Below are 27,813 nucleotides of genomic sequence, written 5' to 3'. Positions count from 1 at the left end.
TCTCTTTATGGAGGTAATGATAGATGAATGTTACACTAGTATTAATCTTACGCATTGCCTCTTGTTTCTAAGATAAGTGGGTTAAGAATTAGGGAATCAAAACAGCAGTCTTTTGCGTTGAATATGAAAGCATCAAACATCTTGCAAATTAAGCTTTTTCATGACCAAAGCAATTTGTACCTAATATATTATTCTTGTTATTTCAGAATGTTTGTGTAAGTAAAACTTGTTTTAGGTGCTGATCACTAAAATTTTTATGTCTGTTATTGCCTTAATCCTCATAAGTAGTAACAAGATCAAATACTGTATTATGAAAGCCCTTGTTGGAAAGCCACAGTATTAATTTTCAATAATAATTGTAACTGTAGGCACTGCAGTTTAAGAATCTTCTGTAGAGTTAGTTTTAGTCATCTCTTCTGATTTAACAAGAGGTCAGATAAACCATGTCCTTTTATGTATTATACCATTAAAAAGTGCTTACCTTCTCTTTCCCCCTGCCTCTTTTTAGGTGTTCCTTCAGATGCAGATTCTTCTGCTGCCAGTAACAAAATCAGTGGGGCCAACAGTTCCAAGCCGAATCGCCCTTCACTTGCTAAGATTCTCCTGTCACTTGATGGGAACGTTGCCAAACAGCAGGCATTATCTCACATACTCATAGCATTACAGATCATGTATGCCAGGTAGGCATGGAAACATTCTTTCTGTTGCAGAGCAAAAGATGATATAACTTGCCATCTATTAGGGACTCTTGAGTCAGGGATAAATTGTTTTAACTCCTCAGGATGGGCCTAAGCTTCATCTAAATTTTCTTTTGATGTTGATGTTAGCTTTGATGTTTATGTTAGTTTTGTTATGTTTAAAGAAATTTCTGTTGCCTGGGGAAGAAATCGTTCATTCAGAAATGCTCAAGTAAATAATGTAGAAGCTGTGTAAGAAAATCATGATGGATGGATGATATGGAGGAAGCAGTAGAGGGCAGAGTGGAAATAACAATAAAACTTTGCAGTGCTGTCATTGTTAGTAGAGAACAGAGTATTTGTGCTAAAATTTATAAAGAGAAACTCATGTTAAACATTTAAGCATCAGGCCCAAGGGGGAATAACAATGAACTACCCTCTAGATTCTACAGCTTGGAAAACTTATTTTCTTAAGACAAGCTAATAAAATTTTTTAAGTTCAACAAGGAAGTGTAATTAGATTTACTTTAATCCATCCTAAATGATTTCAGGGACGCAGTTGTTGGAGCATTGATGCCTGCAAGTATGATTGCACCAGTAGAATGTCCCACTTCATCACCAGCCCCCCCATCAGATGCCACTTCTGCAGGAAGCCCTGCAAATGGAGATGAATGTGTGCTTGTGGGAGATATTGAAGAGAGGCTGAGCCCAAACCCGTGGCAGGACAGGAGAGGAGAGGTAAAGTGTCGCATTATTTTTTTTTCATTAGTTTTTAACTGTAAAGCTGACAAATATTTCAATTAGTCTGATTGTAGCAGAGATTAAAAAATGCCTTCATGCTCTAATTTCAGGACTAGGTTCTCTGCACATGTCAGATTTGAAAAAAGTAAACTTTTAGTGTAAGATCAGTTTTGACCTTTCAGAAAGCTTTGTGTCATTTAAATGCAATCGTGATGATTTCTAACATTATTGTAGAGATATTGAATTCATTTCACAGGAGTGATATAAAAAAAAGTCAAGAATACCAGAATATTTGACCATTATTTAATGAAATTTAGTTGTAAACTTGGGTAACTGATGTAGACATGAAGCCTAGAATAAAATTCTACTATGTTGATTTCTAACTGCTAACAGAAGCAGAGAAAAGAAGAGGCTTGCTGCTGAAAAGGTCTTTTGCATTTATAAACTGTGAACTTGCTATGTATTTTCAGGGCTTCCTTTCTGCTTCATGGACTTTTCTGCAGGCACTGATGTTTTTTGTATGTTTTTGTAGCAGGTGGCACTGAGGGGAGTGTTTGCTGTTTTATGCACACTAGGAAAAAAATAGAAGTTAAAATACAGGCAGTGAATCTGTTGGTTTTGAACTTATGGCTGTTTTTAAATTGCTGCTGTCTTTGAGCACTAGACCTTATAATAAACACTTAAACTCTTAAAGGTTTTACAGTGTCTTGTTGAAGATTTCATGAGTTATTATTTGTTCTGGCTAGGTTGTTCCTTCAGAAGATGCTGTGACACCATCTGCTGTGACTCCCTCAGCTGCTGCTGCCTCTTCCCGTCCTTTCATTCCAGTCACAGATGATCCTGGAGCTGCCAGTATTATTGCAGAAACCATGACAAAAACCAAAGAGGTAATGTTGTCAATACTCTTCTCAAAACTGAAGTCCTTACCATGCTTTTATCAAGCAGTTTTTCTGGTTTTTGCACTTGAAAAGTTACTCTGTAAATGACTGCATTTTTAAAAATCTGTGCAAAGACAGAGGGATGTTTGCTGTTTGTTTTGTAGGATGTGGAAAGCCAGAGTAAGGTGTCTGGCCCAGAACCACAGTACTTGGATGAGTTTACAAGTCTCCTGGTACCAGATGACACGCGTGTCATGGTTGACCTGCTGAAGCTTGCGGTGTCCAACCGAGCAGGGGAGAAGGGAAGAGATGTTCTCTCAGCTGTGCTGTCTGGCATGGGCACAGCTTACCCACAGGTCAGCTTTTGCTTCTGTTGCATTTTAACTGTGCCCTTTTTATACTAGTTTGCTGAAGTATTTTCTTGAAATGGAAATGCAGTTTGGCATCCTGAGAAATTTGCTACACATGAAAATTTGAGCTAAGCTTAAATGCATGTGAGCTTTAACTGTTTTAATGAAAATACTATGTGAATATATGCATGTGCTGCAGATGTCAGTAACAGACTAATTTGTCCATTTTTCATGCTGCAATTAGACATTAAGATAAAATGTATTTGTGTACTGACCAAGTGTCAGTGGGTATTGGAATGAAGTTGAGTTAACCAAGTTCTATTCACTCGATCTGTAGAATGTTAGTTAAAAAACTTCCATGATGGGAGTTTTTTTGCATCTGAGTTTATTTTTCAAATTGATGCAGTCATTATTAATAGCTAAAAATGCTGTTAGTATATTGTATTGTTAATGATAAAGTGAATCTTCTGAATTGTTAAGATGTACATTTCATGCATTGCAGCTTCTGATTTTTTACGAAGTATCTATGGTTGTGAGGTTTTTTTTGACATAGCTGCAGAATGTAACAAATCATAAATTATTTATAGAATATGTGTGTACAGTGATGAGCTGAAAGCTGTTTAATAGTTCTGTTAGCTTTACCTTTCAACTAGTAATTTTCCTAATGAGTAACAATACATTTTTTTTAAGATTTCTAAAACTGTTACTCCCCCTGCCCAATTTGTGGTGATTAGCTATGCATATTTATGTTGGGTTTGAGTTTTCCCAGTCAAATTACGTACACACTGTATATGCACTTTTACATAAATTCTGGCTTTCTTTATTATCAATAGTGAGTAACTGAACAGCTTTGTGTTTGTGTGGGATTTTTGTGTTTTGGAGACAGAATTTTTATTCAAAACTCTTTTAATATTAGTACCTTTGGCATTTCCTCCCTAAACAGGTTTTGCAATATTTCATACTAGGTAAATATTTATAACTTTCCATGCTGGTGTATGCCCTATAGTTTAGATTTAATAGTTTTCTTTTTCTGTAAGGGAAAACAGTTATTTGTGTTGTCATTTACTTACTGAAAACTGAAGTTTTTTGGCCTTTAGTTTTAGGAGTTTTTCTAGCTCCAACACTACCAAAAAGAGTATTTTTGAGTTAATATGATGGTTTTGAAACAGATTTCCAAAACCAAGTTATTTATTTTAAATTTGGGAAGAATGGTAATTTGCTTAGATTTCTTGGGTTAATCAAACATACAGTTTATAAAATGTGTATTTTTCTTTTCCTAGGTTGCTGATATGTTGTTGGAGCTTTGTGTCACAGAACTAGAAGATGTAGCAACTGATTCACAAAGTGGTCGCCTCTCTTCACAACCAGTTGTGGTAGAGAGCAGCCATCCATATACTGATGATACATCTTCTAGTGGCACAGTTAAAATACCAGGTACAGAATTCTTAGAGTTATGTTGCTAAGATTTAATTATTTTTAAGCCTGCCTGCATTAAGTTGCTCCTCAGCTTACAAAGTTATGTATTGAACTTCTAAAGCCATGTTGTGTGTCCTGTTGCTATAAAAAAGTATTTCTTGAAGCTGATTTCTTACATGCTGATGAAAATCTCAGTTCTGCACAATATGTATTCCTGGGTTCACTGGGTGTGATTCCAGTTGCAAATCATTGCTGTTCTCCATTTAGTTATGAAGCTGAGAAGGACTGAGTCTTTTTCAGGTTTAGTAATTGAAAACTCATCTCCTGGTCTTGAGCAAGGGAAATAGTTCTTTATTTTAATGCTGTCTTTTCATTTAGTGCTTCCTTCAGTAATATACCTAGTGTGGGATTCATATTCTCTGAACCTGAGAGAAGCAGAGAAAATAATGATCAAAACAATTCTTATCTCATTTGCTGCTCCTGTGTTGTGCCAAAGTAGAATGAAATATGGAGATTGTTTACCCAGAATTATGGTGTTTTGTTTCCTTGGTCTATCAGGGCCAAGCACGTGTGCAGATTGTCGGTCAGCAGTCACGAGATTCTGTGCAGTTGAGTGCTTGTGCAGATTCAGTTTAGATGTAGTTTAATAAAGTATAGAACAGTATAATATAATAAAGTAATTAATTAGCCTTCTGATATCAATGGAGTCAGATGCATCATTCCTCCTGGACGTCAGGCAAAAATATCACCGATAACCTAGTACTTAGCAAAAGTTAGGGACAACAGAGAGCTATCTGCCTTAACTGTAAATAGGCATTTTTTTGTCTTTTGCAACTTTAGTCTTGGATGTTCTGATGTGGTCTTTTGTTAGCTAGCCCCATTCACATGAGTTTGCTGTGATTTAAGCCCTGCAATGAGAAGAAATTGCGGGCAAATAATGTCATTAAATCAAAAAAAGTTATTTTTATTAATCGGCACTATGGCTTCCAAACAACTGTTTGATTTCATGTGGGTTTCTGAACTACTGCATTTGTCTGTGCTGTTGATTGCTGTAGAAGTGTGTGATCTCTTTGTTCTGTTCAGGTGCTGAGGGGCTGAGGGTGGAGTTTGACCGGCAGTGTTCCACTGAGCGGCGCCATGATCCCCTCACCATAATGGACGGCGTCAACAGGATCGTGTCTGTCCGATCAGGTATGGATGGAGAGAGGGGGCTTCCCAAAAGTGTCCTGTGGGATTCACTCCCAAATGCTGAATGAAATGTGCCACTGCTTCTGACTGACTTCTTGTTAGGGATAGGCCAGTCAAAGAGATTGATAGTGTCTTTTAAACTAAAAAGTTCAGCATCCCTGCCAACATGTGTGAATTTCTGTATAATCAAAGTATATTTTAACAAATTGGAAAAGGATACTTATTTTGCTAGCTTTTTCCTGTTCAGGTAGTACATAGAGAAATTTCAGCTTTCATACAGTCAAGACAAATACTCTTCTGCTGTCAAATGCCCAAAATAATAGCTTGGTGCTCTTTTTTTCTGTTTCCTGCTCTGGCCTTTGTATGTGACACTACATGAATTCTTCACATCTTTAATCTTGATACCTCTGATTTATTTTTTAGTCACTATTAATTTCTAGTAGGTTTTGGAGGAATATTTTTAATCTCATCAAATTTTGTGTTGAACCTGCCCATACACTACATTATGTGCAAGGGTCTCAGTAGCTACTGCCTGTGTAGTCATAATGTAGGCTTTTCATGTTGACCCATTTTTCCTCAAAGGTGTTTCATTACTGAGATATTTTTGGTTGGTTCCTGGTTGGAAGCTGTAAAGCTTTGTTTAATGTACAGATTATTATATATTTTTGTAATATGAAAGATAATTTGAAAATAGGATGAGGAATTTTAGTAAGCTCTTGTAGTTGCCTCCTGCTTGTGGCATTAGGCTATCTGCTAGCAGTGCTAACTGAACTTTTTAAGACTTGGTTTTGAACTTTTTAAGACTTAATGTAACATCTTTACATTTATGCTCATGTACATTACATAACTGATTTTCTTGAATGCCTTTGTGTGATGTTTATACTTTTTAACCAATTGCTATTGATGAGTGGCTCTGTATTGCTCAGACAGTGTAGCTGAGTATGTTTGTCTTGCCTGCTCTAACAGGTCGTGAGTGGTCAGATTGGTCTAGTGAACTGCGAATTCCTGGGGATGAGTTGAAGTGGAAGTTCATCAGTGATGGGTCTGTGAATGGATGGGGATGGCGATTCACAGTTTATCCTATCATGCCAGCTGCAGGTAACGTATCACATACAGCATTTACAGGAGGCCAAGAGTAGATTTTACTACTACTACTTTGTTAGCTTTTTACACTGCACTTACTGCATGGTATTTGCATGCCAAAGTTCAATATTCATTTATATTTATACCAACGAAACACTTTCATTCATACTTTGGAAGCATTTTCAGCTGAGTCCTGAGAGGTGCACTTGTACACAGAGAAGAAAGAAAAATATTTTGTAGCCACTCTAGTTTGCCTCTTCATCAGTGAAGAGAGGATACTTCTGGGACACAAGTCATCTGAAATGCCCTTATTTTTTAAAATCCATCTGTTTTAAAATTATGTAAATTAAGTCATGAAAGTGCATTTTTCTTCCTGTCTCTTCAAAGGGAAGTAGAATAGATAACTCATGCAAACAAGCCCTCTAGAGTGCTGTGTTTGGTCAAATAAGTCCTGCTTATGTTCTGTTCTTATTTCAGTCTGAGGACAAGCCTTCCCCAGCTTTTTTTTTCTGTTATTCCTTTTTGTTTCTTGCAGGCCCTAAAGACCTTCTCTCAGATCGTTGCATCCTTTCATGTCCCTCAATGGATTTGGTTACGTGTTTGTTGGACTTCCGCCTAAATTTTGCTTCCAACAGGAGCATAGTTCCTCGCTTGGCAGCTTCCCTTGCAGCTTGTGCTCAGCTGAGTGCCTTAGGTGAGTATAGTCTTAAAATTAGGTCTGTTTTTTTGAAGTTATAGTGATTGTTATAAGTAATTATGTTCTTTGTGTGCCTATTTTCCCTTAGCTGCTGGCCACAGAATGTGGGCCTTGCAGAGGCTTAGGAAGCTGCTCACCACAGAGTTTGGCCAGTCCATTAACATCAACCGGATCCTGGGGGACAACGAGGGAGAAACACGAGCTTTGGTGAGAAGGCACTGGTGCTCTCCTCTTCACATTTTTCACATTAAGATTAAAGTGCTAGCCCTGATGTACAAGATATTTTGTGTTCATGGCAAAATAGGAAATGGGCGAAATAATACTCTTCTTGCACAGGTCTGCAAGTCTGTAAAAAGTATTCCAGTTCAGAAAGGAAAAAATGACTGATTCCAAGACTTAACAGGTGTGCTTTTTGAATTGCCAAAAAGGCATAGAAATAAAATATTTTTTAACAAGTGAATGGAAATTGTATTTCACACAGCTAGTTTTAGGTTGGGAAGTTATTTCTGTTTTGTCACAGTCATGTAAATAATGTACTTCCTGTAATGCATGCACTATGACTAACTTTCTAGTTGTGTGGTGTCTCTAGAGTTTCACAGGGAGTGCTTTAGCTGCTTTGGTTAAAGGTCTTCCAGAAGCTTTGCAGCGACAGTTTGACTATGAAGACCCCATTGTGAGAGGTGGCAAACAATTGCTCCACAGCCCTTTCTTTAAGGTAACGCAGGACAATCAGTAAAGAACACATTAAAATAGTTGTGGATTTTTTTGAGATGTGCTAAGCTCACTTAGTTCTATATCAGTCATGTTTACTGACAAAATCAGAATCCTGTTTCTAAAAGGAGAATCAAATACACAGAACCAGAATCCTGCTTCTAAAAGGAGAATCAAGTACACAAATGAAAAATAAAGAGTACTTAGCTAGGTCGAGAAACTCAGGAAAACATCTTGTAAGCACACTTTTTGATTAGTGATTTTGAGTTTTCCTAATAGGAGTGTTGTATATTTCTATTCAGTTAGTTTAGTACTCTGAAGGTTTTTTACATCAAGTTGGAAAAAATGAAAATGTCTTAAAATGAACAAGTTGAAGAATTGTAGAGAAGAGCAAGAAGAATAAAAGGTGAAAAAGCCTCCTTTGTAATGTAGAAGTGAAACGAAGAGGTTTTACTGATCTTAGCAGAAAGAAGATCTTAAAAGTTCATAGAAGGAGAAAGTAATATGTTGTTCACAATATTAATCTGAAACATTGATTTTAAATTGAGTCAAGCTGAAGATCAATTGGAAATCCATTGAATTAGTTTAGAAATGGAAGGTAAATGTTAAGCACATGGGATTTGATGTGGAAAAGGTAATTAATCTGGGAATGTTTTTCACAGGGAGGTTTCAATTCAAAATTTTTGGATTGAAAGAGGAAATTAGATACCTAACCATGTGAGATAGTGGAGCTACACTTGATGGTATCCCATCCATGAGTGTAATGAAGATGGCTCTTAGTGACTTTAAGACTATCAAAGTCTTTGAGACTGTTCAGACCCTACTGGCCTATGAGCTGTTTATCTCTATCAAATGCTTACTGATTTTTATTGCATATTTTTGATACCTCTCTAAAATGGTTTTTTTTTTTGGTTGTCTGAAGGTGCTTGTGGCTCTTGCTTGTGATCTGGAGTTAGACACGCTCCCTTGCTGTGCAGAGACACACAAATGGGCCTGGTTCAGGAGATACTGCATGGCATCCAGGGTTGCTGTGGCCCTTGATAAAAGGACACCCTTACCTCGCCTGTTCCTTGATGAGGTACTGCAGGAATACTTCCAATGGTTAATGGAACATGTGGAAGTGTCTCATGTAAAAAGATATAATGAGTATGAGTTACTTTCTGCCAACTGTGATAGGAGTAATTGCTAACATGAATAGTGTTGTTTAATGCAAAATATTTCACAGGTGGCAAAGAAAATCCGAGAATTAATGGCAGATAATGAAAATATGGATGTTCTTCATGAGTGCCATGATGTCTTTAAGAGAGAACAGGATGAGCAGCTTGTCCAGTGGATGAATAGGTAATTTCTTTCAACTGTTGCTGGTTTGGTATTGTGATACTTTGTTGTCCAATGATAAACTGCCATTTTTGTGACTTTTAAAAAGCTTGTTTAAGAGTTTTGTTTTGCATTTCCTGCAGACGACCTGATGATTGGACACTTTCAGCTGGAGGCAGTGGAACCATTTATGGTTGGGGTCATAATCACAGAGGACAGCTTGGTGGAATTGAAGGAGCAAAGGTCAAAGTCCCAACTCCTTGTGAAGCTCTTGCCACCCTGAGACCAGTGCAATTAATTGGTGGTGAACAGACTCTGTTTGCAGTGACTGCTGATGGCAAAGTAAGGATATAACAAATGATTGATTCTTTGACTATCTTGAAATATTTCACCCTCATTCAGAATGGGTTTGGCTAAACAAAAAATAGTGTACACAGTACAGGGTTCATTATTACTGATAGCAGTAACTTGGTTTTTTGGTTTTTTTTGAAGAATCTGAACTGTACCAACCCTACCAGTATTTTCTAGGATTACAGTTACTATTGCATTAAACGGCTGAAACAAGAAATGTATTTGAGTTCTCAATTGAAAAATGTGATCAGATTTTGTCAAAGAAAGTTGGGTACAAGCAACATGCTCATGGAGTTCCCTAAAACAGGGGTGATTATTTCTCTCTAACAGGGGAGAGGTGTAATGTGAGATTGTTCAAGATCTAATTTCCTGGTGCTGAAATCCTGGGTGAAAAGGAATCTCAGTGCAGAAGTTTAGTATAAGGTGTAGGAGAATAAAAATCAGTGCATGAATTTGAAAAGTTTTTATTTTTATACAGATGGCAGCTGTTAAGGATGTGATAGAGAGTTTTAGCTATAGCTTTGTGTAACAGTTACATTCATCTAGTGAGGTACTGTAATGATTCCTTGGGTTCAGTATCATCCTTGTTAATAATTCACAGAAGGGTAAAGAGCAGATTAGTGGCATTTCTTGACATCATTCTGTTGAAAGAAATTATTTTCAGAGAGACACAAAGAGTGAAAAACAGTAATTAAAACTATTTATGAGATGGAAGGAAAAGAAGCAACTGTGTTTAGGTGTGCATATTCTACAGAAGAAAGAAAGAAAACTAGAATAGTGCTGCTTGGAAGGAGAGCTACAGGCAGTAGATGATTTTGTAATGCTATCAAGCAAAGCTAGGGTCCCTTGATAGTTTTACAAAATAAGCTTTAGTATTTCACACTAAATCCATTAAGTCAGTGAGATTTCTTAATGACTTGAATGTAACCACATTTTCCCAAATATTTTTTGTGAAATATTTCAAAATATCTCCTTATTTTCCAAAAGAGAAAATGAGACGCCTGTAAGAAACTGGGGTTTTTTTAGACTTTCCTTGAACTGCATTCTGACATCTATACATTAAGAATTCTTCTCTAGAATTCATTTCTAGGGAATGTTCTGCATGAGGCAAACAAAACTAAATTTTATTCTTTACTTTAAAGCTGTATGCCACTGGATATGGAGCAGGTGGTAGGCTTGGAATTGGAGGAACAGAATCAGTTTCTACTCCAACTTTACTGGAATCCATTCAGCACGTGTTCATAAAGAAAGTTGCAGTCAACTCAGGAGGAAAGCACTGTTTGGCATTGTCCTTTGAAGGAGAAGTTTATTCCTGGGGTGAGGCAGAGGATGGCAAACTTGGTCATGGAAACCGAAGGCAAGTAACACTTGAAAATTTACTTTAAAAAAGTGATTAATGGATACTTATCATAGTTGCTGTATATTAATGAATTTTTCTAGTCAAAAATAAATCCTTAGGATATGAAATTGGAGCAAAGCAGATACTCAGCGATTTTAGTGTCCTCATTCGCATTTTAAGAGAGGACTCTCTACACACTGGTGAATGTGAATAGCCTATCCCAGAAGTTTTGTCCAGACAGATGTTTTCTTTTCAGCCCTTGTGATCGCCCTCGTGTGATTGAGTCCCTGAGAGGCATAGAAGTGGTTGACATTGCTGCTGGGGGAGCACACAGCGCTTGCATTACAGCTGCAGGAGATCTTTTCACGTGGGGAAAGGGACGGTATGGACGCCTTGGCCATGGAGATAGTGAGGACCAACTAAAACCTAAACTGGTAAGAAACCTTTGGGGCACTCAGCAGTCTCAGTCCAGTTAATATCTTCTGATTATAATTTCTTGTATTTCTGTGTACAAAGAATGAAAGGGCAGAACAGTGGCATGTGTTTGTAAGAAATGAACAAGCTGCTGTGATTGTAAGGATAAAATGAAAGAGGAGTTGCAAAACTTTGCTTGTGGCCACCAAACAGCTTACAAGGAATTAATTTTAGAGTTTTAAAGAAAATTCAAAGAAATATGTGAAGTTTCGTGCTCCTTTGAATGTTGGATTTTGCCACCTTTCAGTAGTAGCAAGGATGTGATGTATGTGGGTCACCAACCCTTTACTTTGTGATTCCAGATCCCATACTTCATCACTAGGTGGCATCATTTCAAAAGATGCCGACTAAATTCAGATTATGATGCAAGTGCCCAAAAATTGTAAACAAGTAAAAGATTACTTGAAAATAAGATTTTTTTTCACATACTGTATTCAGTACAAGCCCAGAGTGCCTGAAACTATTTCAACAGAATATAGTCTTTGATAACCTTAGGTGTTTTGTATTGCTCTCCCTGACATTGAGGTAAAAAAAATTTCAACTAGTTTGCCAATTAAAAGACAATAAATCCTGTGTTTAAAATATGTAGTTATTTTTCATTTTGCTGTTTGAAAAGAGCAAAGCTGTTAGAGTTGCCTTTATTCCTTGTTCCTGTGCTGTTTCAGACTTGTAGTTCCAGTCATGACCTCTCTAAGCTGTTTGTAATCTTTTGTGAAACTAAATAACTGAGTATTTTAAGGCAAACAAAACTGGGTGATTTCATTCCAGGTGGAAGCTCTCCAGGGTTACCGTGTGATTGATATAGCCTGTGGCAGTGGAGATGCACAGACACTGTGCCTCACTGATGATGATACAGTCTGGTCCTGGGGTGATGGAGATTATGGAAAACTTGGGAGAGGAGGCAGTGATGGCTGTAAAGTACCAATGAAGGTATTTCTGTGTAATTTTTTCATTGCTTTAGAAACTGTGATGTTGGTGGAGAATGCTGAAGACAGATTTGTCAATATGTGCAAACTTTCATCCATCCCGGAACATCAGGATTCTTCTGGTGGTTGTTAAGAGTGAACTTTATAGGCTACAGTAGCAGGACTTTAAGCTTTGTGCTGACTGTTAAAGATGCACTTGAAGGTTTTTCTTTGGAAAGCATTGCTGGTGTAAATAATACTGCTAATTTTAATTTGGTTCCAGTCAAAACATTAGGTTTTACCAAGAAATCTTCGTTTCCTTGTGTTAATAAATTTACAATAGTCATAAGGTCAATCTAGAAAGGGGTATCATTTAATTGAAAAGTAATCCTACTTTATATTAAACCTTTCTGTGAATGCATGGTTGACTTGGAACTTCTTCACATGTTATGGATGAAATCCCCATAGCCATTAAATTTGAGTTCCAGCATTTGTTATGAAGGTGAATGTTGCTTGTGTTTGAGAAATGTGTCTGTCACTGTGTATACCTATGCACAGTGGATTTTTTATCCTAAATCCAGAATCACACTTAATTACTTGAATACAGGTATCCAATATCATTCTGTTTCCAGCATGGTGTAACATAAAGTAAAAATAGGTTGTTTGTGTTTCATCAGTCAGTCCCATAGGACCGATGGTAAAGCAGCATAAGGTCCTATGCAGAATAAATAGGAAGGGTCTGCTAGAGATAGAAATATTTTTATGTCAGCAGACTCACACCCATGTCTTATAAGCAAAGGATGATTGAATGTTAATAGACAAAGCCTTATCATTTCTGCTGTAGGTAATAGCAGAGTAACTATGGGTAAAACATTCTAGAGGTGATCTTCAACAGTTTGTGAAATTTGAGCTTCTTTTTAGTATTTAAGGAGTAAATGGTAGAAAGATGAAAGAAGTGGAATTCTTCTAAATCATCTACATAAACATTTTTATTTTTAAGTGTACATATAGACATACAGTAGCTTGTTATATTTTACTTAAGGCAGTTGACTCTACAGTCTCCTTAATAAACTCATTTAATTTTCATTTGATATTATTTTTCTAGATTGATTCCCTTACAGGTCTTGGAGTGGTTAAAGTAGAGTGTGGATCACAATTTTCTGTGGCCCTTACCAAATCTGGAGCTGTGTATACATGGTGAGTGTTCTGTATTTGTTACTTCAACAGTGTTAGATGTCACCTTGTCTGTAACAGATATCTGTGTTATACTTCCTTCACTGTTTTGATCTTCTCTTTCAAAAATTTTTTGAGTTCCTGAGTCTTGATTAGTAATAAATTCTCCCTCTCTGGGGAACATTTTCTAGTGCCATGAATGAAAAATCCAAGTATTTTTTCTTGGAAACCTAAGCACAGGGTTGTCATTCCAGACACTGACCACTGCAAGATGCAGAATTTCCAAGGAGGTCAGTAGGATAAGCATGAAGTGTCATGCAGGGCACAAAGTGATAACATAAATAACATTCTCATGTATTATCAAAACTGTCTAGCTTGTGGCTGTAGCCTGAAAATTTGATGTTAGAAATCATTGTTTTAATCTTCCTTACACCATTCAAAATTTTGTAGTTCAAATTGCTAGACTGAAGTGTTTAAAAAGATTTAGCAAAATATCTTCCCAACTTCCCTCAGCTACCTTGTTTGTATGACATTTAGGTATCCTTAAAGTGGATGAAGTTCCAGTCTCTGAGATCAGTAAATATACTGTTTTTGCAGATAAATGCTTCTAATACTTGACTCCTCTAAGAGTTAAAGACCACCCTCTGGAAAAGTGGTAAAAGGAACTGTAGCCTGTCATTACATGTTTTTCCACAGTTAAAACTCAGTTTTTAAATGTTTACTTCTCTGTGCAGGGGCAAGGGAGATTACCATCGCTTAGGCCATGGATCTGATGACCATGTTAGAAGACCACGACAAGTGCAGGGACTGCAAGGAAAGAAAGTCATTGCAATTGCTACGGGGTCTTTGCACTGTGTTTGCTGCACTGAAGATGGTATAAAAATGAAATCATTTACTTAGTTCTTAGCACTGAATTTGAAAAAATTGAAACTTTATCTTTAGTCAACTGTTGGTAGGTTGTCCTCGCTAAAAATGCTGGTTCTCTGTGTGCATGGACATATTTTGTATTTGCAGATGTTGCATATTTCTTGAGCAGCAAGCATGACAATAAAGTGATCACATAAAACTAAATTAATAAAACTAAATTAATTTATGTGATTAAGTGATGACCTAAAACTGAATTAATGAAATTAAAGAATTGAAGTTGCATAAGCACTGATCAAAGAAAAATATAGAGTTCTAAAGGTGATTATGAATGGCCAAGCTGTAGCATTGAAAGGACTTTTTTTTTTTTTTTCAGGGTCTTGTGAGTTTGAGTTTTTTGAAGTGTTTAACTTACCAAATGAAGCACTGCACAAACAATATTGCTTCTTGCAATATTGCAGGTTGAGATAGTGATTGTTCTTTGTAGCAGATTCACTCCCACAGTTAACAAGTCTGCACAATAACTGAGTATTTTACAGGTGCTAGTGAAATATACAAGCCAAAAATGAATGTGATTAATGAATATAGCTGCAGAAAATAAATGCTCAGGAATGAGGTTGTTACTTTTAAAGTGTGTCCCAATTATCTCGCAAGCACCTATTTTAAGTATCTTGTCTAGTAATGGAGCTTATTATAGGATTTTTGTCTTACACAAAATATTAAGCCTTTTAATTTTATTTTTTTCATATTGGCTTTGCTTTTGCTATGAAACTGTCAAATACAGGCTGTTCCTGATGTTCTGTTCCAGAGTATGGTGCTCTACCATCTCCTCCTATTCTGGAGCAGAACCTTTCAGTTATGCAAACTATGAGGAAAGAAATGCATCTTATGCAGCTGCTCTGTAGAGACTGTGGACCTGACTGTGTCAATCAAGATTTATCTGCACTAGATAGTGGATTTCAGGATTGCCATCAGTCACAGAAATCTTGTTTACAGCCCAAGACCTTATCTGGTTATGTAATTGATAAAAGGTTGTGTATTAGCCTCTGGATAATAAATTATTTTTATTGGTTTAGGGGAAGTGTATACATGGGGAGATAATGATGAAGGGCAGCTTGGAGATGGAACAACTAATGCCATCCAAAGACCACGCCTGGTTGCAGCACTTCAGGGTAAAAAGATCAACAGAGTAGCCTGTGGCTCAGCACATACTTTGGCTTGGTCAACCAGTAAACCTGCTAATGCTGGCAAGCTGCCTACACAGGTAATGTTTTTGGCTTATTGAATTCATATTTTAAACATACTTAGTGTGCTTATTGCTGACCTTTCAGTAGATGTATTTCCTTTCGAAATCCTTGTATAAGCTCAGTGTGCTTTAGTTTGACTTCAAGTTTGAGCCTGTTACTTTGTTTTACTTCCAAAGGATTCCATTTTTCTGAGCTGAAAAAGCCTCTTCATTCACTTTTTAATCTAAATGTGGAACAGTAACTCAGTTTGAGAATTGGCAGGAATTTAGTTCTGCCTTGCAGCTATGAAAGTGTTATGCCTTCCAAGGGAGTTCTTCGTTGCTTGCTTTATATTGAGAAGACTTGTTTTTTGAATATTCTGTGTTTCAGCTATGCCTGGAAGTACTGATGACAGGATGTAAAATGTATTTGCTTATGGCTAACTTGTGAGATATGGAACAGCATTTGTATTCTAGCCATCATATAATACTTGGTTTAGATGGATACTGTTAGTATCTTTTATAAACAACTGCACTCCATGTATGAAGTTTTGACAGTGTGAATAAGCAAATATCTGAATTTCTAATACAAGTTTACCTACAAATCTAAAGATTGTTGTTCTATTGAATATAATAAAGTGTATAATAATTATAATTTACATTTGGATATCATTGCTCTATCATAGGTTCCTATGGAGTACAATCATCTGCAGGAAATTCCCATAATTTCATTAAGAAACAGGCTTCTGCTCCTGCATCACATTTCAGAACTCTTCTGTCCTTGCATTCCAATGTTTGATCTTGAAGGAAGACTTGAGGAGACCGGTCAAGGACCCTCAGTTGGGTTTGACACATTACGGGGAATACTGATATCACAGGGAAAGGTATTGTATCAAACTCTTTCTAAGAGAGAGGTTTGTAACTATAACAGAGAAGTGCTGTTATTTGGGTGCGGTGCAACCTTTCAATCCATGGTTTAAAGTGATACAGATGGGATTTCTTTACTTTTTTAGCATCTCTACTGTTTTAGACATGAAACAGATTAGCACAAATAACATGATCATTGACTTGCATCTTCATATTCTCGTGCTTTTTTTATTTCCTCGGTTGAACTATGTGTTATTCTGCAAAATATATGCAGGGTTCTTACTTGATTTCAGTTTTACCATTTTCTGGTTGGTTTTTTTTTTTAGGAGGCAGCTTTCAGAAAAGTTGTGCAAGCTACTATGGTGAGAGACCGTCAGCATGGGCCAGTCGTGGAGCTCAACAGGATACAGGTATCTTCAGCTGAAGTTCTGATTCACTCTCTGTGTGTTTAACCCACAGTGCTGTGTTGGTCAAAGCCCTTTCTCTGTTTCAGCTGTTTGGTATCTGAATGCTAAAGAGTTGAATTTTTATCAGAGAATCAAGCAATAAAGAAGTGACTGCTGTTTTAGGGCTGCTTATATTCTTTTCAGTGTGTTTTTATCCATATTGCAGTTGTCTGGGGAGAGGGTGACACTTGTTGAAATGTTAAGTGAATGATTTAGACTCTTAAGGATCATAGTATGTCCTGCTTGATAAAGGACTGCCTTTTCAGAGCTCACTACATTACATAGTTTAGGAGAGTAGTGATTCTGATTTTTTTTTACCTTTCCAAATGCTCATCTGAATGAAGGGTAAAAAAAGAGAAAAAAATGAAGGGTAAGGGAAAAAAAGGCAAGGAAAGAAAGCTATTGAATATAATTAAAATTCGGGATTATAAACTCTTGTCCTTTGGTGGTCATCACATGTAGTCATATTGATTGCAGAAGTATTTGATACAAAATGGCTTTTTTCTTTATCATTGATGTTAGAAAATGTAATGTTGTGCCTTAGGCCAGATATGCCTTTTTCCATAGGTACTTCTGTAACACAGAATAATAAAACATTGTTTTCATTTAAATGGACTGCAGCCTGATCTTAGAGTCTGCATGCATTTCTTTCCTGTTGTGATGGGTTCTTTTTTCTTTTTTTTTTTTCCCTTAATATGCAAAACCATTCCCATTTGTGAGGTTAGAGTGGAGAAAGTGTGAAAATTTAAACTTGTTATTTTCTATTAGTGAACAGAAATACATCCTGTTTTGGCTGGACCCTGTTTCTACTTCTTTACAATTTTCTGTGGACATCTTAAATTTCTTGTGCTAATGTTCTGTGACTGTGTTGTTCTAGTCTGTTAGAATCATAGGATTGCTAGGTTTTTACTTACTGAGTCCAACTGTATTATTTGGGAAGCTGAAGAGAGTAGCAGAGATTTTTCAATTACTTTATAAGTGTGTGAATTCAGAAAGTCCAATAAATATTGCTGGTATTTTAAGCAGGAAACTAGTGATGAGTAGGTTTTGGTATAGTTTCCTAGTGTCCTCCTTCATTAATTGAGATAGGCTTTGCCTTGTATTTCAGTTTAATATTTAAATCTGTCTTGAACCCTAGAAAAGCATTGACAGTTTCCCTTCTTCATAGCTTCTAGGGGAAATAAAATATTGCTCTAAGTAACTCTGCCAGTTTAGCCAAGTGAAGACTAGAGAAGGTCATGTTCATAATGTGCCCTGATTACACAGTACAAAATATGGTTTACAATTTCTTGAGTTAGCTTTTGCTTAGAATGAAAATGGGGATTCTGAAACTGTTTGATCCTTTAATTGAAGGTTCAAGGCTGCTTTATGTAGTCTCAAAAAAGGCTAAATGTCAGTGTTAAATCTTCCTTGCAGTTGTAAGTTAAAGTGCAGCTGGGGTTTAAGACCCTTTGGCTTTCAGAAGATTCTTCTTGCAGTTTATAGATTATGTGGTTCAGTCAGCTCACTTCATCTTCCTTGATGTAAAAAAATACAGATGAGTTTTTAATTTAAACTTGTTTTCCAGGTATTGACTTGTCTTTTATAATACTTCCCCAGCATCCCTTGCTATTAGTGGTTTCTTTGGAAGTAGCAGAACTGAACATAGCAGCAGTGTAAACCCAAGCAAAGCAACACTGCTTTCTCCTGGGGTCCAGTGTTAAAGTTACCAGATTCCTGCAGGGTAGATCACATCCACCTTACATCTTGTCCCTGGGTCTTTTCTGTTGGGAGCCCTTGTAATGACGGGACGTGAGGTTTTCTGTAGTTTTTTTGCTCAGGATATGTGAGAAACAGTGTGGTGGCTATACTGTAACTCAACTGTGTGCCACCCTGGTGTTTCTATAGCATAAAATGGAGTGTAGATATTTTATGCTTTGAGCTGTAGCATGAAGGCAAGCTTGGATGCACAGAAGCACTATGGGATGCTGTTGGAGGACTGCAAAGGGCAGAAGAAACCAAATTTCACGCAGGTTTATCCATACTATATTTTGGGAGTAGTCATTAAGTAAAATGTTTCAAAACAGCACCTGGGCCCTGTTCTGGAAAGGTGTAATATGAATGGTCAAAAACTAAGCCCGAAATGAACTAACAGTTAAATGACTAGACAGGGCTGCAGTGCTCAGGTTTACTTACTGACCCTCTTACTTGCAGATCAGATTTTCCTAGTGTTTAAGTTGTGGTGTAGTTCATGCAGTGTCAAATAGACAGTGTGTTTTGGCCTCTGAGCAGATACTTTCATAATGCTGTGTTAAAACACATCTTTGCACAGCAGTGGAAAGGAATTCCTTCCTTCTCAAAAGGATGCAGATTTCAGTTATTAAGGAGAATATCTACTTGCATGAATGTAATATGGCAAAGAATCTCCTGGTTTAATGTTCTTTACTCTGAAGGGAGGAATGTGATATGTGTGGATATATGAAGTACCACTTTTAGTTTCTTCCTCCTTACAAGGACTTCTTATGCAATGTGGGTTATAGGAATCTCACTAACATGATAAATAAAAATGGTCTGATCTTAAAGTAGGCACAGCATATGAATGAATTAATGATTTGCTCTTTTTGAGTGTCATTTCAAATTAAATAACATTCCTCCGTCCTGGTTATTGTCTCCTCCCTTACCAAATGTACTTTTAAAGAGCATCCATTTCATGACAGCCTTCATTTTCCTACACTGATCAGACTAAGGTTTTTTTGTCTGCTTGTGTAGAATAGTCTTTTCTCTACTCTTCATGTTTTTATACTCCTATTTATTCTGTGGCATTTAAGTTTAAGCATAGAAAACTGAAACTCAGGATACAAGTGAGAACGGTGTACTTTTAAAATTATTACAGTGATACTTCTGTACCTCTTCTGGTGATTTTGTGACATCTTTGAATTGTGTTTCCTTCATAGGTCTGTCTTAACATATATTCCCCTTTCTTAACTGATTCCATCTCAGGAGCTGTCATCTTTTTGTAAACATTTTGTTAGTGTCTGAGTGCATGGCTTTGTGTACTAGATCTCTCCCAGCTTTTGGGAGAGAATTCTTCTGGGTTGAAGAGAGTCTCATAGGATGGCCAGTATTTTTCAAGCTGCTTAAGACATAATAAAAAGTTTCTCAATTTAAAACTTCTTGGGCATACAAATTTCACAGAAATCCATTGGATTAAAACCAGCTTGTGTTGTTAGAGAGCATCTTACACATGAGGAGGATCTGGGTGTATCAGCCTTGCACTAAAACCTGAAAGAAATCTGGTGGTTGTTTCATCCAGAGCCATCAGAAATGCACAGCATGAGAACAACTGGATTTTGAGACGCACTGCAGCTTGTAGTGTGACTAAATATAGTGGGATAAGTTTCAGCTATTTGTGAATGAGTGGTCTCACAGATACTGATGATCTGTGTGCATGTAGGAGTCCATTTGCAGTCAGGACAGGCTGAGAAGATAAACTGCAGAACACCAAGTGGTGAAAAAAAAGCCTTGTGTTTCTTCAGCTCTCTGTTCACTTTCCATTTCTTTCCTCTCCATACTTGTGAAATACTTTTTGTATTCTTACCCTCTTTGTGTGCATTTCCTGCAGCAAAATCCATGGGAATTTACTTTCATGCCAATCTTAGGGATCTCCATCAAATATTAAAATACACTTTTTCTGTAAGAAAACATTATTTGTGTATCTACATACAGATGTATTTTAGTAGTATTTACTCTCTTTTAGAGGCTCCTAGTAAGTATCATAGATGCATATATAGCTGTTGCTATTAATGAATATAAGAATAACACATTCAGTTTTCTGGCCAACAACCTAGTCTCTAACCTGTCTCATGAGCGAAAAACTTACCCAGATTTGTCAGTTGAATCTATGAGTAGAGATAGGATGAATTAACTAAATGGACTGAAATCAGAAAAACTTAATTAGCCAAGTCATGAGCTGTTTGTTTAGAAACAAGAGATGTCTTTATCATCAGACTTCATCTTTGCTATCCCTCTGTCATTTTCCATTTTCCATTAAAGCTGAACAGATACAGTGCTGATTAGTGACAGATGAACAAAGAACGCGTGGAAATTAAAGATAAGGTTTTGGTGGCCGGGGGAACTGAAAATTCCTTATTTATCTGCACAGTCATGGCAGTTGAAATATGTCTTACAGTGGCTTTTATAATGTGCTTACTCAATAGGTAAAACGTTCCAGGAGTAAAGGAGGACTGGCTGGACCTGATGGTACAAAGTCAGTCTTTGGACAGATGTGTGCTAAAATGAGCTCCTTTAGCCCTGATAGCCTTCTGCTTCCTCATCGTGTTTGGAAAGTCAAGTTTGTTGGTAAGAAAATTCTCAACACTCCACTCCTTCCTACTTTGCACTTAACTTTACAGTTTTCTTGGGATTTACTCTTTTGGAGAACCCGATGGAAGGAAGAAAGAGATCCAGAAAAACAGTGTATGTGTGTGGGCAGAGGATGGTGCTTAAAATGCTGGGAAGTAAAAAACCTTTCAAAATAATTTTATAAAACCCCTCAAGATTAATGGAAGTGTGTCTGTAATTCTCTTCAGGTTCTTGGGCAGCTCTTCTGCTTACAACAAACATTCTGCAAAACATAAACCTAATCTTTCAGCTGTCTGAATTGGCAAATAATCCTGGCTAGCTAGTTTTACTGGTAGGGTAGTTTTTACAATTCACCTACCACTCTGAGCTTTTGAATAAAAAATACTTTAGATTGAAGAGCCATTCTATCTATTGTGTATGGGCTAAATAAAACATACCTACTTTAAAATACTAGTCATGAAAAAGCAATACTATTCCTTTTCTATTTCTGTTGTATTTTATTGTGATTAACATATGGCACAAAATATTTTCTACATTCTGTTAAAACAGTATTTTTGGCATTGTGATATGTCATATAATCCAAATGATACGTTTTGCAGTGAACTGGAAACATCCAAATACAGAGCCAGACTTCTGGGTTTTCATATGAAAGGATACAACAGTGTAGCTTTTAGTGAACTTTAGTTTACACAATTATCCCCAGAGAGGAAATAGAGTTTGTTTCTGTTATTTTTGAAAGAATATTTAATTTTTAGTCTTTTTTCCTCTCCAAGGTGAATCTGTGGATGATTGTGGTGGAGGTTATAGTGAATCAATAGCAGAAATGTGTGAAGAACTTCAGAATGGGCTGACCCCTCTGTTAATTGTGACGCCAAATGGAAGAGATGAATCTGGAGCAAACAGAGATTGTTTCCTATTAAATCCTGCTGCCAAGTCACTCCTGCATGTGAACATGTTTCGCTTTCTTGGTAATTTCTTAGCAACTTTGTGGCATTCTGTGTGCTTTATGTGTAGTTGGAATATTGGGAATCTAACAAAAAAAGCAATGGACTGTGTTTAAACTTACAGGTGTTCTTCTGGGCATTGCTATCCGGACTGGCAGCCCTCTGAGCCTCAACCTGGCTGAGCCAGTGTGGAAACAGCTTGCAGGAATGAACCTAACCATTGCTGATCTCAGTGAGGTGAGAAGGAAGTTCCTGGGTAGGATATAACTTAGAGAAGACAAGCAGACTCTGGCATGAGTTTCTCAAGTGATTCGTTTCTATGGTTTTTATGTCCTTGTATTTTGACGGGCCTTTTTTATTTTGAGCCACTATACAGGGAGGATTTGTATTGACTATTAAAACTGTAAATTTAAGTTGTTCAAGAGTAGTTAAATAATCTATTTGAATTCTAGAGCATTCTCAAATCTTCCTATGGGTTTGACTAGACACTCTTTGTGGTTCAATTCCTTCTTCCCAGTAGACTTTTCTGTAGCTGTTACTGTCTGTTGTACCCAGATGCAATAACTGATTTGAGGGCACATGCCTGCACTGTTTTGCAGTAAAAGAAAGTGAGTTCAATCTGTTACTAGTTTGTGCTCACATGCTGAATTTCACAAGCTTTCAATTTTTGTTTACTGAGCTCAGTAAATGTGGAATCAGACTTAGGTCTTCATTATGAAGAAAAGTTCCTTCTCAAATACTGTCATGTAGAAATGTACTTCCTATAAAAGCATTGAGTCATTTACTTGTCATTGAGGGGATTCCTTTTGTACCAAATCCAGTGCTGGTAGGGATGATTATGCTTTTAAGCTTTAAATCCATTTTCTTATATGATACAGTTTCTTGGCAAATGCCCTCCAAAAAGATTGATATCTAGAATATGTGCACTTTCCCACATCCAACATAATGAAGCTTTTGGAAAGTACTAGGCTATTTTATGGCTTTGAATTCAAGTTAAATGAATTTTGGTCAGACATTGGTCAAAGCTTTTGGTGACACATGATGCCCTGCTTTTGGTATGCAAGAGATGCTGTTATATAGTGCTAGTAAACTGGCTTTAATTCGCGTTTCTTACTTTCAAAGGTTGATAAAGATTTTATTCCTGGGCTTATGTACATTCGAGACAATGAAGCTACTTCAGAAGAATTTGAAGCTATGAGCCTCCCATTCACTGTGCCTAATGCAAGTGGTCAGGATATTCAGTTGAGTTCCAAGTACACCCATATTACACTGGATAACAGAGCAGAATATGTGAGGCTGGCAATAAACTACAGGTTTGTTGAATAAATCTTTAACATTACTGATATGAATATGTATTTTATTTTAAAAATATATATCAGCTTTTAAACAATGCTACTTTAGCCTGTTGTATGCAAGTATATTAATATTTTCATGTGATTACAGTGTTGATTTTCTGATTTCATTTATTGCATCCAAGGAGAAGAATCTTAAACTTAATTTTTTGGAAGCAAAATAAATGAGCAGGTGTGCCTCTAGATTTGTCCGAACTAAGCAGTTTTGGCAGCCAGTTTTAATGGTGAAGTAATGTCCCAGGTATCTAATTCTTCCAGTGGGCTAAAGTAATAGACTTGATCAGTAAGCTCTTTGTGAAGAGAGCTTAGATCTAGTACTGCTGCATTCATACCTTTGCATATCATCAATGGCAGTCAGGGGCAGTATCAGCTGAATTCTTACTCCAAGTTGGAATGTACAAAGGAAAATGTTCATTCTTTGGCTAGGACACTGATGCACACCCCTGGGTGCCACAAGCTGAGCACCCCACAGAGATCAGTGGGGTGCTCAGTGTTTGAGAAGACTGGCCTTTGGTTGGTTATGTGGCCAGGTAGCTAATCTAGATGAGTGCATCTCAGAAACAATCATAAACATCTTGTCTCTGAAGCAGTGGGCCTAATGCCTACTGAAATATGTAAGTTTAGGTAATTTGGATAAGAAATTGGTTCAGGCTTGTTTTATTCAATCCACCATATTCCTCTTCTTCACAATCTTATATACTTGCTTATTAGTTCATAGTTACAGTGCTTGCCAGCAATTATGAATTGCAGCCTTAGTTTTTCTTTTTTTTTCCCACTGTAAGTAGTTATGAACCAATACTTAGACCAGTTTCTGACAAAAAAGAGAGAGGTTTCATTTGGAGCTGATATTCCTTTGAAGAAATGTCTTTGCGCTCTTGCCAGTTCTGGCTGTCCTCAGAGGACCCGAGCATTTCTAAAGCATTTTACAGTTAAAAGGCCTTGTGGAGAAACATTTAAAGGTTAAGGATCGAGTTTTTTAACTATATGAAGCCCTTGAGAGGGAAAACTAGCACCTGAATAGAATCCCTGTTGAAAAGTGGCTGCAAAAGACCAAACTTTTCCCGACAGCTTTGTTTATTTTGATGATGACTAGCCTGAGGACAGCACTTGTAAGAGATGTGTCTGCTCTGGAGGGCTCTGTAAAACATCTCAGAAATTATTTGACAGGGGAAAAAAAAAAGCCAAACACAAAACTTGTGTGGCATCAGAAGTAGCAAAATGTTACTTATTACTGTGCCTGTCTTGAAATAAAAAAACCTACTGTCCACTCAGACATCCTATTTTAGTTCGGACCCTTTTTTGTTTTTGTACTATAAGGTCTGTCTAGTGCTGAGAATGTTTGAAGTTAGAATTTCAAGATACAGCCACTCTTTTTCCAAGAGCATATTGTTCCAAATGGGATATTGTTTTGTTTTTGCCAAGCATAGCACATGAATAATGCTGGAAATAAAATATCTGAAACATTGGGAGATATCTCCTCCATATTGAGCTTGCTGTGCAATAGGAATTGGTATAGTAAATCAAGTATCTTGTAAAAAATGTTAATGTCTTTGGTGCATAGATGGACATTTGAGGAGAATGGTTTAAGTTGCTTTGATAAGACAGTAAAGTAATTGCTATAAATAATTGCTAGAAATGACATTCACAGAAACTCTGAAAATGTTTCTTTGCAGGCTTCATGAGTTTGATGAGCAAGTTGCAGCAGTTCGTGAGGGGATGGCCCGTGTTGTTCCAGTTCCTCTACTTTCACTCTTTACAGGATATGAGCTGGAAACTATGGTATCAATTTCTGCTTTGTTACTTCTGACAGATTAACTTGGAGCGAGATTATTCATTCATTTGCTTTACTAATAAAAAACCCACATTACATGCTGTTTACAATGATTGCTGTGTGGTTGAAAATATCAGTTCAAGGGAAGACCAGAAAATGTTTAATTGCCCTCTTGGTGCTAGTAAAATTATTTTGACATAGCTGAGCAGTGATGTAATAATTAATTATAATTATTTTGGGAAGAAACAAACAAGCAAAACAAAAAAAACCTCACATGCCAGTGATCTCATTCCAGTGATCTAGCAAGTAAATTGGAGATACTTGTCCTAAATTCAGGAGTATGAAAAAAAGTTCATTACTGTCGCCTGATGGGAAGATGTATATTTAGTATTTTTGTACTAGGAGACTATGCATGGCATCTCAAAGATCTGAATGCTCAGTTTGTCAGTGTAAAAGCTGATTAAATATTTTAAAGGAAGGGAGGGAACAAATCAGCTGTAATTGATTTGATCAGACTTGTGTAGCCTATCACTGTATTTTATTTTTCAGGTGTGTGGAAGCCCAGATATCCCACTTCATCTCCTGAAATCTGTAGCAACTTACAAAGGCATTGAACCAACTGCTTCCTTGATACAGTGGTTCTGGGAAGTGATGGAGTCCTTCTCCAACACGGAGCGATCGCTCTTCCTGCGTTTTGTGTGGGGCAGAACAAGGCTGCCCAGGACTATTGCAGACTTTAGGGGGAGGGACTTTGTTATTCAGGTAATTCGGGTATTGTTGTTGTCTGGGATAGGGAAGTTAAAAAGCTGGTAGTGGAGAAGTAGCAGTGTGACATAACAAAGGCCTGATTTAATTAAAGTGTTCTGCAGCTTTACACTGTAGATTCAACAGTGCAACACTTGAATAATGTCTGTGACAGTTATATAATGTATAGAACTATTTCTTCTCTCTTGACTTGGACAAGTGGATAGCTCTTGAATTTCCCAGCCATTTGTTTCTGTGAATTTTGATAGTTTTCCACTGTTAGGCAACTGTTTTTGTGGCATTTATTTAGCATTTCATTCAGTTCAGTTAATAATTTCAGCTAAATTAAAGCCACACAATCTTCAAATCATTTTTTGATACTGTCTGAAGTAATAAGGTCTTTTTCAGACTGCTCCCAACCACATATTCATAATCAAAACAGCTCATAAATGTCTGGTTTTATTTATTGATTTAGTGGAGGGAAAATGGATTTGGCCTCTTCATGGTTCTTTTAAGAAACTTCAGCATCAGAATCAAAAATACAACAAGGTGCTAAAAAAAAAAAATCACAGTTATTATTTTGATACTTATTTGTGTTTTGGACAAAAATCAAAAATACAATGCTTTTTTTTTTTTTTTTTTTTTTTTGTTACCAGGTATTGGATAAGTACAATCCTCCAGACCACTTCCTTCCTGAGTCATACACGTGCTTCTTTCTCCTGAAGCTGCCCAGGTATTCCTGTAAGCAGGTTCTGGAGGAGAAGCTGAAGTATGCCATCCACTTCTGCAAGTCCATAGACACGGATGACTACGCCCGCATAGCGCTGACGGGGGAGCCGGCGGCCGACGACAGCAGTGACGACTCTGATAATGAAGATGCAGATTCTTTTGCTTCAGATTCTACACAGGACTACTTAACAGGCCACTGAAAAGTAATATAAGGAATAGTTGTTAAAAGCACTGAGGCAAAATGCCAAAATGACAATGAAGCCAAGGACAGTTTAGTTTTCAGAATAGAGACTATATAGTCAGAGGGATGGTAATCTTCTGAATGTGGGGAAAGTGTGTTTGCTACTCACAGTAGGACTTCAGGATTACAGCTTAATCCATCAGCTTAAAATAAATGGCACAGTATATGGGCATTTAACATTTATTTTAAGAGCTGAAAATGGCCCCCCATAATGCTGCACTACATTTAGAACCTTTGTGTTTACTGAAGTGTTGTAAATGTTTATATAAATATGGTAGTGCAGCATCCAAAAGGCAGTGAAACCTTTAAATTGTGGGTGCAATAGGTTTTTTCATATTAAGTGTTGTGTTCTGTGCATCTTCTTGATTGTATATTGGAAATACTGTGCAACAACGGAATAGTATTATAAATATTTCAATTAACTTTACTAGAAGTTTGTTAAAAGTTTTTGAACATGGAATAAACATTATTCCTTGAAATTCTTCTATAGATAATTAAAAATGGCCAATAGTTTCACCTCCACCCCCTGGTTTGTATATTTTAGCTTATGCATTATTTATCTCAAATTTGATACCTTTCTGTGAACAGCATCATAATTCTTATCATGGAAAGTGTACTGTATATAATTGGTGCCATGTAAATGCAAAAGGTATAATTTCCCTCTAAATAAAAGTTCTGCCACATTAAGAACCAGGATGTGTTTTTTCGTGGTAATGCAGCTCGGACATGGGATGGATGAACATTGAAGCAGCTCTGCTAAGAAATGTTTCTGCAATGTACAGCTTTTGACCAAACTGCTCCATGTCAATAGCTTGGACACTTGGGGAAAAAAGTTTGAGGAAGTGTAAGGGAGAGGTGTCATGAAGTAGCTGAACATGAGGAGAAGAGTCTGATGATACTCGTGTAACATCGTATCACTGAGAAAATTTAGTTACCTTACAAGGCCTGGTCATGACACCTTGGCACAGGACACAGAGGTCATGACCCAT

At 36.9% G+C, this 27,813-nt stretch overlaps 1 protein-coding gene across 3 annotated transcripts in view; it reads left to right on the top strand.

Annotated features, from left to right (window-relative positions):
- Positions 1-27,515, top strand: part of HERC2 (HECT and RLD domain containing E3 ubiquitin protein ligase 2) — a 100,860-nt gene extending 73,345 nt beyond the window's left edge. For all 3 annotated transcript variants that reach the window (XM_030962099.1, XM_030962080.1, XM_030962090.1), the window contains exons 66-93: positions 509-680; positions 1,229-1,415; positions 2,165-2,305; positions 2,461-2,652; positions 3,927-4,080; positions 5,146-5,253; positions 6,217-6,348; positions 6,869-7,027; positions 7,119-7,237; positions 7,620-7,745; positions 8,664-8,819; positions 8,967-9,082; positions 9,202-9,400; positions 10,552-10,766; positions 11,005-11,182; positions 11,991-12,152; positions 13,233-13,324; positions 14,035-14,174; positions 15,241-15,428; positions 16,076-16,273; positions 16,583-16,666; positions 20,899-21,040; positions 21,817-22,011; positions 22,112-22,224; positions 23,110-23,300; positions 25,013-25,118; positions 25,660-25,872; positions 26,511-27,515. In XM_030962099.1, coding sequence (XP_030817959.1) covers positions 509-680; positions 1,229-1,415; positions 2,165-2,305; positions 2,461-2,652; positions 3,927-4,080; positions 5,146-5,253; positions 6,217-6,348; positions 6,869-7,027; positions 7,119-7,237; positions 7,620-7,745; positions 8,664-8,819; positions 8,967-9,082; positions 9,202-9,400; positions 10,552-10,766; positions 11,005-11,182; positions 11,991-12,152; positions 13,233-13,324; positions 14,035-14,174; positions 15,241-15,428; positions 16,076-16,273; positions 16,583-16,666; positions 20,899-21,040; positions 21,817-22,011; positions 22,112-22,224; positions 23,110-23,300; positions 25,013-25,118; positions 25,660-25,872; positions 26,511-26,783 — 4,451 coding nt within the window. In that variant the 3' untranslated portion in view covers positions 26,784-27,515. The remainder of the gene's footprint in view (positions 1-508; positions 681-1,228; positions 1,416-2,164; positions 2,306-2,460; positions 2,653-3,926; positions 4,081-5,145; positions 5,254-6,216; positions 6,349-6,868; positions 7,028-7,118; positions 7,238-7,619; positions 7,746-8,663; positions 8,820-8,966; positions 9,083-9,201; positions 9,401-10,551; positions 10,767-11,004; positions 11,183-11,990; positions 12,153-13,232; positions 13,325-14,034; positions 14,175-15,240; positions 15,429-16,075; positions 16,274-16,582; positions 16,667-20,898; positions 21,041-21,816; positions 22,012-22,111; positions 22,225-23,109; positions 23,301-25,012; positions 25,119-25,659; positions 25,873-26,510) is intronic.
- The last annotated feature ends 298 nt before the right edge of the window (positions 27,516-27,813 follow it).

Source organism: Camarhynchus parvulus, chromosome 1 (genome assembly GCF_901933205.1).
Source record: "Camarhynchus parvulus chromosome 1, STF_HiC, whole genome shotgun sequence".
NCBI classification, from domain to species: Eukaryota; Metazoa; Chordata; class Aves; order Passeriformes; family Thraupidae; genus Camarhynchus; species Camarhynchus parvulus.
This window is presented reverse-complemented; position numbering and strand designations above follow the sequence as displayed.